We start from the raw sequence: 13,146 nt of genomic DNA, 5'->3' as shown, positions 1-13,146 counted from the left end.
TCCATTGGTGAAACAGATAGACAGGTTAGACATATTCTAATCAGTATGAGATTTCTGAAGCAGTACTAAAACACTTAATTTACACTAGGCCTCTAATTTTAAGAAAATATGTCCTCTGTTGGAACTTAGTGGAACTATTACTATTAAAATGGCAGTTTCTGTTTTGTTACCAAATCCCAGTAGTTAAGGTATCAGGTGTATTATGTTGTTGCAGCTCATGGAAGAGAGGATATTGATAGATAGCATGACTTTCCTCAATGTAAAAATCAAATGTTGATTACTACTAGTAACCTTCTGTAATCCTATAATGTTCAATAGCAGACAACTTTACTAACAACATATGTCTTCTTTAGAAATCCTCATTCATGTGACACGGACAGTCACAAAAATTTCAAAGAATTTCTTAATAATACAAACTCTGCTACCTAAATGAGGTAATTGGCTACAAATTAAAACATAACCATAGGTTCAGAGGTTATATAATAATATAACCTCCGAAATATTGTATATTCTGAACATAGTGTGAACCACTGCCTATAGATCTGAAACTATCTATATATTCTTAAAAGCCTGATTTGTGTTTACTTATTAACTATTTTAAAAGGCAACCAAGGATTATAAAGCATCAAAACATAACATGTGATTCAGAATTCCATCTCATGATGCTGTCCGAAGATCCAGACCTTCAGCCCGTCCTCTTTGGACTCTTCCTATCCACGTACCTGGTCACAGCGCTTGGGAACCTACTCATCATCCTGGCTGTTACTAATGACGCTCATCTCCATACGCCTATGTACTTTTTCCTCGCCAACCTGTCCTTTGTTGACATCTGCTTTATTTCTACCACAATCCCAAAGTTGATTGTGAACATTCAAACACACAGCGAAGTCATCACTTGTGTAGGCTGCATGATACAGATGTCCCTTTTCATACTCTTTCTAGTCATGGATGATATGCTTCTGACTGCCATGGCCTATGACCGCTATGTGGCCATCTGTCACCCCTTGCATTATCCAGTCATTATGAAACCTCACTTCTGTGTTTTCTTAGTTTTGGCATCTTACTTTATTAGCTTTGTTGCCTCCCAGGTGCATAATTTGATTATCTTGCAATCTACCTACTTTAACAGCATAGAAATTTCTAATTTCTTTTGTCACCCTTCTCAAGTTCTCAATATTTCCTTTTCTGATACTTTTACCAAAAATTTAGTGACATATTTTGTTGGTGCTATATTTGGCTTTCTCCCTGTCTCAGGAATCCTTTTGACCTACTACAAAATATTTTCCTCCATTATGAAAATCACCTCATCAGGTGGACAGTATAAAGTCTTCTCTACCTGTGGCTCTCACCTGTCTGTTGTCTGTTTGTTTTATGGAACGGGCATCTGGGAGTATCTTAGTTCAGCTGTATCACACTCTCCCAGCAATGGCATCACGGCCACACTGATGTACACTGTTGTCACACCTATGCTGAATCCTTTCATCTATAGCCTGAGGAACCGAGATTTTGTTAGTGCTCTGAAGAGAGTCTCTATAAAAGGAAAGTTTAATCTCAGACACTGTTTCTAAATTGGGAAAATGAGTTAGAATATACTCAAAAGTCTAATATCGAAAATTTATTTATATCCACCCTCGGTTTTTTCACATAGTTTGAATGCTAATAAATGTTACAAATTGAATGTGTTTAAAAAAATATACTTATAGGGGGCTGGAGAGATGGCTCAGTGGTTAAGAGCATTGCCTGCTCCTCCAAAGGTCCTGAGTTCAATTCCCAGCAACCACATGGTGGCTCACAACCATCTATAATGAGATCTGGTGCCCTCTTCTGGCATACAAACATAAATGGAAGGAATGTTGTATACATAATAAATAAATACATCTTTGAAAAAATACTTATAGTAATTTTAAAGCTTAAAACACATATGTTCCTCCCTCATTTTAATCTTCCATGGGTTAGTTAATTCTCTTTGAAATATATTTAGCTTCTTGTAATGTTACGTAGCTGACTTGTTGAAATCTAACTTCAGTAGAATAATTCCATTTCCTGAAACTTCTATATGTCCTAAATGCCTTCCAATATCTCATGAATAACATCATTCTTCCTAATGATGTTAAGTAAGGAATTACATTTTTATAGTTTCTCAGAGATATTTCAACATTTGAGTTTTCCCAACAATCTCATCACATTTACTAGTATTTGTTGTTCATTTGGAAGTACAATTGATCAAACTAATTTCCAAACCAATTTTTCTGCTTGGGGGGATCTAAAATTATCATTATGGTTATTTAATCTCTTTGTAGATATTTTAATTATTTACTGCATTTAAAATTTTTTATACTCTTTGGGGCTGGAGAGATGGTTCAGTTGTTAGCAACACTGGCTGTTCTCCCAGTGGACATGGGTTCAATTCCCAGCACCCATATGACAGCTTACAACTGTCTGTAACTCCAAGATCTAACACAGTCATGCAGACCTACACCAATGAACATAAAATAAAAATAAATTATTAAAATTGTCTACACTCTCTACCTTGATGTTTATTGACCCTTTAGGAGAAGGAGTTGTTCTTTAGGCATAGGCACAAGAACTGGTCTCCCCGTGATTATTTGACCTCTGAATTTTGACATCTGGTTTTCTGCTATAGTCCTAAATTTTCATATGAGTTATTTGTAGAATAGTTCAACAGGCTCACCAAACAATATAAACTATTGTAATTGCCCTTAGTTACCTTATAGTTTCATACAGCATACTAATCAGCATGGATCTATACTCTTTCAAAATTGAACACAAATTGCCTACAGTCCAATTCCTGATAGAATGTCACATGAAGTGCAGTCTTTCTATATTCATCCCTATTTTTTCTTATTCCAATATTTTATCAAAATATTCCATTCTTTTTGGGATCCTATTCTTTTTGGATGTATACCTTGCTTAGCCTAGATGTAGTAGGGAGGGTCTTGGACTTTCCACAAAGCAGAGTGCCTTACCCTTTTTTAGAATTAGAAGGTGTGGAATGGGAGGTTATATGGAGGGTACAGGAGGAGGGGAGAGAGTGAAATTTGGATTCTTTTTTTTTACATAATCTAAGGAAAAAAAGAAAAAAGAAATAAAATCTGACACTAAAACATCAACAAAAACTTCCATTCTTGTCTTTCTAAATTATGTGCAGTCTCCTTCATCCCATTTCACAAAGTTTCATACATCCCTCATTCAAATTAATTCCACCTTTTTACAATACACTTACAACAGCCACAACACACCTCCTAGTGCACATTTTTACTATTAGTTCCTACCTCATTATTATCACCAAGTAAATACCATAGACTTCTTAAGGAATGTAGGATTTACTTATCCTATGCTTTAAGAGAACACATTAAATCAAATAAAGTAATTCAGTATAGAGTTGTTCATTGTGGGGTACAAGGACTATGTAGTTATCATTATTTATACATTGGAATATTAGGAAACAGAAAGTATGATCAGAAGTGAAGCTGACATGCAACCCTCAGAGAATAATATCTGTAAAATAATTGTTTTGTACATTGTGAAGATGTGTCACTCAAATTGGTTTAATAAAAATCTGAGCAGCCAGTAGCTAGGCAGAATTTTTTGTTCAAAGAGAATGCTGGGATGAAAATTGTGGAGTCAGGAGCCAGACATAGAAGAAACAGGAGAGCAACATGTGCAGTATAAAGTAAAAGTGATAGAGCCATGGGACATGGGACAGAGAATAAGTCAATAGAGATGCCTTAATTTTAGTTTTAAGAGCTAGTTAGAAACAAGCCTAAGCTATTGACCAAATTTTCATAATTAATAAGAAGTCTTGATGTGGTTATTTGGGAGCTGACAGGTAGGAGAGAAAAGTTTGCTTATAAGCTCAAACATGCTAGTCTACATAAACCTATCAGATGACATGCATTCAAAGTTACACATTCTACTCAGCCCTACCAGCTAGGTACAAATACATCAACCATATGAGACTATGTATGAATCTTCTGTCCCACACTCTACGATATGCAGAAAAATGTGAATACAACTAATGTCAGCAAATTGCTTACTTTGTATGTATAGATATGCATATTTTTTACCAATATTTTGATGTAGGGGGGTCTTCTGTCTATATGTTACTTTCATTGGTTAAATAAAGAAACTGTCTTGGCTTTTTGATAGGGCAGAATTTAGATAGTCGGAGTAGACTGAACAGAATTCTGGGAGAAAGAAAGCAGAGTCAGGCAGATGCCATGATTCTCCAGCCCGAGATGGACGTAGGTTATAATCTTCCTTGTAAGCCATGACATCATGGTAAACACAGATTAATAGAAATGGGTTAATCAAGATGTGAGAGTTAGCCAATAAGAGGCTAGAACTAATGGGCCAGGCAGTGTTTAAATGAATACAGGAACTACAAAGACAAGTATAACCAACTGAATACAAGAGATAGAAAAAAAGAATCTCAGGTGCTGAAAACACTATAGAGGAAATAAACTCATTGGTCAAAGGAAACATTAAATCCAACAAATTTTTAACACAAGACATCCAGGAAATCTGGGATACCATGAGAGATGAAATATAAAAATTATAAGAGTAGAAGAACTCCAACTCAAAGGCACAGAAAATATTTTCAAGAAAATCATAAAGGGAACTTTTCCCAATGTAAAGAAGAATATCCCTATGAAGATACAAGAAGGTTCAGAACACCAAATAAATTGTATAAAAAAAATCCCCTCACCATATAGTAATCAAAACACAAAACATACAGAATAAAAAAAGAATACTAAGAACTACAAAGGAAAGAGGGCAAGTAATATATAAACGTAGACCTATCAGAATTATATCTGACTTCTCAATGGAAACCATGAAAGCCAGAAAGTCTTGGATAGATATGCTGCAGAAGATAAGAGACCATGGATGCAAGCCCAAACTACTATACCCAGCAAAGCTTTCAATCACCATTGATGGAGAAAACAAGATATTCCAAGACAAAAACAGATTTAAACAACACATATCCACAAACTCAGGTCTACAGAAAGTAGTAGAATGAGAACCCCAACACAAGGAAACTAACTGCACCAACAAAAACTCAGGCAAAAAATAACACCCCACTAGCAAAACCCAAAGAAGGGAAACACACAAATACTACTACCAAAAATAACAGGAATTAACAACCACTTGTCATTAATATCTCTCAATATCAATGGACTCAATTCACCTATAAAAAGACCCAAGCTAAGAGGATGGATATGAAAACAGGATCCAGCCTTTTGCTGTTTGTGGAAAACACACCTCAACCTCAAAGACAGACACTACCTCAGAGTAAGGGGTGGGGAGAAGGTTTTCCAAGAAATGAACCTAAGAAACAAGTGAGTGTAGCTATCCTAATATCTAACAAAAATAGATTTCAAACTAAAATCAATTAGAAGAGATGGAGAAGGACACTTATACTCATAACAATAACAATCCATCAAGATGTAGTCTCAATCCTGAACATCTATGCCCCAACACAAGAGCACCCACATATGTAAAAAAAATGACTAAAACTTAAATTGCACATCAAACCACACACACTAATAGTAGCATATTTCAACACTCCACTCTTGCCAATGGACAGGTCAACCAGACAGAAACTTAACAGAGAAATAAGAGAATTAACAGAGGTCATGAATCAAATGGACTCGACAGACATATATAGAACATTACACCCAAACACAATAGATGAAACCTTATCTAAAATTGATCACATACTTGGTAACAAACCAAACCTACACAGATACAAAAAACTTGATGTAACTCCCTGTGTCTTGTCATATCACCATGGATTAAAGTTAGAATTTAACATTACTACTCTCAGAAAACTTACAAACTCATGGAAATTGAACAATGAACTACCAAACCACCCCAGGGTCAAGGAAGAAATAAAGAAAGAAATTAAAGAATTTCTAAAATTTAACAAAAATGAAGGTACAATGTATCCAAACCTATGGGACACTATGAAAGCAATGCTAAGAAGAAAGTTTATGGCACTAAGTGCCCACATTAAAAAAAAATGGGGTGAGGATGGGGTAAGAAGAAGGGGAGAGGGGGAGAGAGAAAGGAGAAGGGAAGGATTGGGAAGATCTTGGGGGAGTGGGAGGGCTGAGATGGAGGAAGGGAAGGAGCAGGGAAGAAGATATCTACATTAAGGGAGCCATTTTAGGGTTGGCAAGAAGCCAGTCTCACTCATGAACATGATGCAAAAATACTCAATGAATACTGGCAAACCAAAGCCAAGAACCATTAAAAAAATCCACCATGATCAAGTTGGCTTCATTCCAAAGATGCAGGGATGGTTCAACACACAAAAATCTTTCAATGTAATCCATCATATAAACAAACTGAAAGAAAAAAAGCATTTGATCATTTCATTAGATGCTGAAAAAGCATTTGACAAAATCCAATACCCCTTTATGAATATCTTGGAGAAATCAGAGATACAAGGAACATACCTAAATATAATAAAAGCAATATACAGCAAGCTGACAGTCAACATCAAATTAAATGGAGAGAAACTCAAAGTGATTCCACTAAAATCAGGAACAAGACAAGGCTGTCCACACTCTCCATATCTCTTCAACATAGTTCTTAAAATTTTGGCAATAGCAATAGGACAACAAAAGGAGATCAAGGGATTCAAATTAGAAATTAAGAAGTCAAACTTTTGTTATTTGCAGATGATATGATAGTATACATAAGTGACCCCAAAAAACACTGCCAGACAATTCCTACACCTGATAAATCCCTTCAGTAATGTGTCAGGATACAAAAACAACTCAAAAAAATCAATAGCCTTCCTATATACAAATGAAAAAGAAGCTGAGAGGAAAATCAGAGAAACATCACTGTTGTTGGGATTTCTGGCCCATCCCGTCCTTGTCCTGCCCAGTTCCTGCAGTTGTGAAGTCCCAAAGAAAGTTTTCTGTCCCATCAGGTCCCCCATCCATTTAGCCCCAAGAAAAATCACACAGAGGTCTACATTAGTTATAAACCTAGTATCTCAGGTTTCTTATTAATGCTTACAACTTATATTAGCCCATTATTAGCCACATGGCTCAGTACCTTTTTCAGTGAGGCAGTCATATCTTGTTTCTTCTGTGGCTGAGCCACACCTGCAAAAGAATGGGCTTTCCTTTTCCCAGAATTCCCCTGTTCTCATTGATCCACCTCTACTTCCTGTCTGGTTATCCCACATATACTTCCTGCCTGGCTACTGACCAATTAGCATTTATTTAAAATATAATTGACAGAATACAGACCATTCTCCCACACCACATCACATTTCACAATAGCCACAAATAACATAAAATATCTTGGGGTAACACTAACCAAAGAAGTGAAAGATCTATTTGACAAAAACTTTAAGTCTTTGAAGAAAGAAATTGGAGAAGATACCAGATAATGAAAAGATCTCGCATGCTCTTGGATAGGTAGGATAAAGACAATAAAAACGTAAATCCTAGCAAAAGCAGTCTATAGATTCAATGCAATCCCCATCAAAATCCCAACACAATTCTTCACACACTTTGGAAGAACAATAATCAACTTCAGATAGAAAAACAAAAAACCTAGGATAGTCAAAGCAATACTATACAATAAAAGAACTTCCAAAGGCATTATCATTCCTGACTTCAAACTCTATTACAGAGCTAAAGCAATAAAAACAGCTTGGCACTGGAATAAAAACTGAGAGGAAGATCAATGGAATAGAATCAAAGACCCGGATATTAATCCACAAACCTATGAACACTTGATTTTTGACAAAGAAGCTAAAATTATACAATGGAAAAAAAGTATCTTCAACAAATGGTGATGGCATAACTGGATGTCTACACACAGAAGAATGAAAATAGATCCATATCTATCCCTATGCACAAAACTCAAGTCCAAATGGATTAAAGACCTCAATATAAATCCGACCACACTGAACCTGACAGAAGAGAAAGTGGGAAGTAGTCTTTAATGCATGTGCACAGGAGACCACTTCCTAAATTTAATCCCAGTAGCAGAGACACTGAGAGCAACAATAAATAAATGCGAATTCCTGAAACTGAGAAGCTTCTATGAAGCAAAGGATACAGTCAATAAGACAAAAAGGCAGCCTACTGAATAGGAAAAGATCTTCACCAACCTGCATCAGACAGAGGACTGCTCCCAAAAATATATAAAGAACTCAAGAAAATAGACACTAAAATTCTAAATAATCTAATTTAAAATGGGGTACAGAAATAAACAGTTTTAAACAGAAGAATCTCAAATGGCCAGACAATACTTAAGGAAATGTTCAACATCCTTAGTCATCAGGGAAATACAAATCAAAGCAACTCTAAGATACCATCTTACCCCTGTCAGAATGGTTAATGTCAAAAATACTGATGATAGCTTATGCTGGAGAGGATGTGGAGTAAGGGGAACACTCATCCATTACTGGTGGGAATGCAAACTTGTACAGTCACTTTGGAAGTAAGTATGGTGGTTTCTCAGAAAATTGAGAATCAACCTCCCTCAGGACCCAACAAAACCAGTCTTGGGCATATATCCAAAAGATGCTCAATCATACTACAAGAACACTTGTTCAGCTATGTTCATAGCAGCATTATTTGTAATAGAACCCGGAAACAACCTAAATGTCCCTCAACTGAAGAATGGATAAAGAAAATGGGACACATTTACATATTGGATCACTACTCAACAGCAAAAAACAATGACATCTTGAATTTTGCATACAAATGGATGAAATTAGAAAACACTATCCTGAATGAGGTAACCCAGACCCAAAAAATGAATATGCTATGTACTTAATTATAAGTGGATACTAGCTATAAGCAAAGGATATGGAACCTATAGGTAATGATCCTGGAGAAGCTAAGTAAAGATGGACCTTAAGAAAAAAAATATAAAAAAAAGAAAAAAAATATAGATCCACCTGGAAAGTGGAAACAGACAAGATTGCCTGACAAAATTGGGATCATAGGGGTGGGGAGAAAATGGAGGGTAGAAGGGGAAAAGGAGGCAAGAAAAGTGATGGGTGAGGAGAACTTGAGAGACTTGGATAGTTGAGAAGGAGGAAAGACAGAGATGAAAGAAAGGAAAGAGATATCTTGATTGAGGGAGTCATTATAAGGTTAGCAGAAACCTGGATCTAGAGAAATTTTCAGGATTCCACAGGATGTCCCCAGCTAAGACCCTAAGCAAGAGAGGAGGGGGGACCTGATCTTGACTTTCCCTGTCATTAGACTAATGAATATCTTAAATATCACCATAGAACCTTCATCCAGCAACTGATGGAAATAGAGGCAGAGACCCACTTTGGAGCACGGCCTGAGCTCCCAAAGTCCAGTTGAAGAGTAGGAGGAATGAGAATATGAGAAAAGAGGTCAAGACCATGATGGGTACACTCACTGAAACAGTCTACCTGAACTAATGGGAACTCATCAACTCCAGCTAGACTGGGAATGAACAAGCATAGGACCAAACTAGTTCCTCTGAATGTGGTTGCCAACTGCATGGCTGGGACAGACTGAGGAGTCACTGGCAGTGACACTAGGATTTATCCTTATTGCATGTACTGGCTTTTTGGGAACTTATTCTCTTTGGTTGTATACCTTGCTCAGACTATATATAGTAGGGAGCTGCCAAGTGGCTGGAATGACCAAGCAGCCTTTCTACTACAAATTGGTGCTCCAACCTGGCCAACTGTATCTACATTAAACCCGACAAAGCTTTGAAGGGAACTCTATATACAACCCCCCCCCCCAAAAGTTTAGCTGTATTTTTTCAGCTGGCCATTTGCCTATGGAGCATTTAAATGGGCTTTGTGAACAGAGTACTGCAACTTGCTTAATGACAATATAAACTTCTGTATGCCTGAAAACGGGACTATGAGCATGGTTCACTGGCTTGTGCTAAACAGACCTCTGCTGCCATGTTGGATTGGGCAGAGCCAAAAGACAGAGCAGGCTTAGTTGCTGCTTAGCATTTTAAGAAGCAATCCTGGACATAAAATAATTATAGATACACAATAAAGACAGATTTAGATAAAAAGACCTCTAAATGGGTCACAGTGTTCAATAAATGTACATAGGCTTGAAAGAAAGAAGAAAAAGAGTATAGAGAGTTATAAAAAGAAGTTTGAATGGCTTAAAAAATAAAACAAAGACTTTAAAGAGAAAGAGTACAGATAGCCATAGATTAAAGGAGTAAGATAGTAAAACAAATTTTAAACTTGTAGAAAAAGTAATAAAGTGAAAACAAGCCACATAAAAATGCAATGTACACAGAGAGTCTGGCTTATATATATTATTGTTTCTTTTAATTTTTTGACTGTAAAGGAGCTAAGTATAGTGAGACATTTTATTGTATGGGCAGATAAACTAAACCAGCATATATACTTTAAAGGTATCTTGATTTCAGAATTTGGGTCTAAGGATATGATGCTTTGTAAAAGAGATTCTTTTTTTTTTTTTTTTGTTTCCATAGAGGATGAGAACCTGTGGATTTCTTCTAGACTAATGTGGTTTTATGGACCAAGATCCCCTGAAAGGTCACCAGAAACACCCTCCAAAACACTTGGCCCAATAAATAGCAGAAAGTATTTTGAAGAGAACTATGCCCGCATTTCCAAATATTGTCTGTAAATGTTTACAAAAAGGGGGATATGCTATAGAGACTTGTATTGGTATGGCTCTTGCTCTATTAATACACATTTAAGGTCAATTTTGTTATATATATATTTATTTATATACATATTTAAATATATATTTCTGCTTTTGATTAAGGTATTGTGTTTGTGTAGCTCATTTAAAAGTGGAATGTATAATTAATAAATATAGGTCAATAGATAGATAATAGATAATCATCTATTATAGTCAAGCTTGTAGTCATATTAGTTAAGTTTTCTAGATATCTAGAGATATATTTCAGTAGGATAGGTATTCTTCAAATCTTTTAGAGACCTTCAGAATATGGCATTTAAAATGTTTTAAGAAGTTAGGACTTTTCATGACATGAGACACATCTGCTCCTGGCAATACTAATTATACAAAAGTTCTTTGGGTAAGTGTCCAGGCAATAAGATGTCTCTGTCATTTCTAGAGTTTTGGAAATTTCCTACAATGCACTTCCTGCTTACTTAGGTAATATTATATCCTTCTAGAGTCTTTGATAGAGTTGAAGAATAGATATAGTTTTTCTTAGTCATGATAAAAGATAAAATAGATATAAATATTGTAACTGTAATTCTTGCTTGATAACTCTTTTGTTATATGTGATTTTACTATGGTAAAGTTAAAACCTTCATTTTTATTTAAACAGAAAGGGGAAGGTGATGTGGGATCCCCCTCTGTATGCTGTGAATAATCATTAGTTAATATAGAAGTTGTCTTGGTTTGTGATAGATCAAGAGTATATAGGTAGACAGGGAAATCTAAACTAAATGCTGGGAGAAGAAAGGAGGCTGAGTCAAAGAGAGAAGCCATGTAACCCTGCCAGAGACAGATACTGGGAGAACTTAACCCAGTATTGAAAATGGGTTAAATTAATATGTAAGAGTTAGCCAATAAGAAGCTATTGCTAATAAGCTGAGCAGTGATTTAATTAATACAGGTTCAGTGTGGTTATTTCTGGTCTGAGCTGGTGAATGGCCAGAATGACCAAGCAGCCTTCCTATACCAGAAGGCTAGTTAGGCTGACTATGTAACTTTGCCACATTCTCTATTTCCCCAGACCTAATTCTTAGGGTCTCCCATAGTGCTAAAACAGAACACTGCCTACATCCATACTTCCTTCTTGCCCATGTATTCTGTGGATCTGAAAGACTATCAGCTCTTTATTTCTCCTAATCTCTTCTTTGCTGTATTTCATCCCCAAACTTGGGCAGACAACCCCTGTATGATTGCAGGTCACATCTGCCAGATGACAAGGCAACCTGCCTGAAAACGTCATCTGTTATCATTGTTTCCCAGATCCAATTCTCAGAGACAATCCCAGCACTACAACAGACCATCTCCCAATGGCCTCCCTTCTCCCAGCCTCCAAAACCAGCAAGCATTCCTCATGAGCTTCCCAGGTGAATAGGCCAGGAAAACAGGTAACATGCAACCAATAAATCTCTGGAAACCTAGACAGAAAACAGAAACCAAGGGGAAAAAGTAGCTATGCAATGAAAAAAAAAAACCCAGAAACCATCACCTAGTCCTATAATCATCCTAAGTACAGATGCCTAAACACTAGAGTAAGAACACAATCAGTAACAGTCAGGGCAACATGTCTCCATTATAGTCTAGCTATCCTTCCACAGTAGGCCCTGTACATTCCAACATAGTTGAAGCACAAGAAAACAAAACCAAAAATATGTAGATAATAAATGTCCTTTAAAAAGAACAAAAAAAATCTCTTGAACAAATCCAAGAAAACATAAACATTCAATTAGGAGAAATAAGTAAATCCCTCAGTGAAAGCCAGGAAAACACAAACAAACAGACAAATGGGGGAAATGGACAAATTCCTTAAATAAAGCCAAGGAAAATCAAACAGTTAAAGTAAATGAATAATACTGTTCAAGAACTGAAAATGGAAATTGAAAGTTTAAAGAAAAATAACTGAGAGAATTCCAGTAATGAAAAATTTAGGAATATGAGAAGCAATTGTAAGTGACAAGCTTCATCAGCAGAATATAAAAGATTGAAGAGCCAGGCAATGGTGGTACACACTTTTAATCCCAACACTTGGGAGGCAGAGGCAGGCAAATCTCTGTGTTCAAGGCCAGCCTGGTCTACAGAGCACATTCCAAGATAGGCTCTGAAAAAGCTGCAGGAAACCCCTGTATTAAAAAACAAACAAAAAAGACGGAAGAAAGAATGTTAGGCATTGAAGATAAGATTTCTACTGGATACAATGGTCAAAGAAAATAGTAAAAGAAAACAACCTTAACACAAAGCATCCAAGAAATCTGGGACACTTTGAAAAGTCCAAACCTAAGAATCATAGGAATCAGGAAGAAGGATATTCACCACTTAAAGGCCCATAAAATATTTTTACCAAAATCACAGAAGAAAATTATTCTAACCCAAAGAAAGAGATTCCTTGCTGGGCAGTGGTGGTGCATGCCTTTAATCT

General features: G+C 36.2%; 1 protein-coding gene across 1 annotated transcript; it reads left to right on the top strand.

Annotated features, from left to right (window-relative positions):
- Positions 1-599: 599 nt before the first annotated feature.
- LOC126491319 (olfactory receptor 7E24-like) lies at positions 600-1,568 on the top strand. Its single transcript, XM_050126879.1, has one exon. It carries the CDS (start codon positions 660-662, stop codon positions 1,566-1,568), a length of 909 nt encoding a protein of 302 aa, XP_049982836.1. The 5' UTR covers positions 600-659.
- Positions 1,569-13,146: the final 11,578 nt, after the last annotated feature.

The sequence above is a fragment of the Alexandromys fortis genome, unplaced genomic scaffold, assembly GCF_014885135.2.
Source record: "Alexandromys fortis isolate MF-2015 unplaced genomic scaffold, M_Fortis_MF-2015_v1.1 scaffold_261, whole genome shotgun sequence".
NCBI lineage: Eukaryota > Metazoa > Chordata > Mammalia > Rodentia > Cricetidae > Alexandromys > Alexandromys fortis.
The sequence above is the reverse complement of the archived record's forward strand: the minus strand, read 5'-3'. Positions and strand labels throughout refer to the sequence as shown.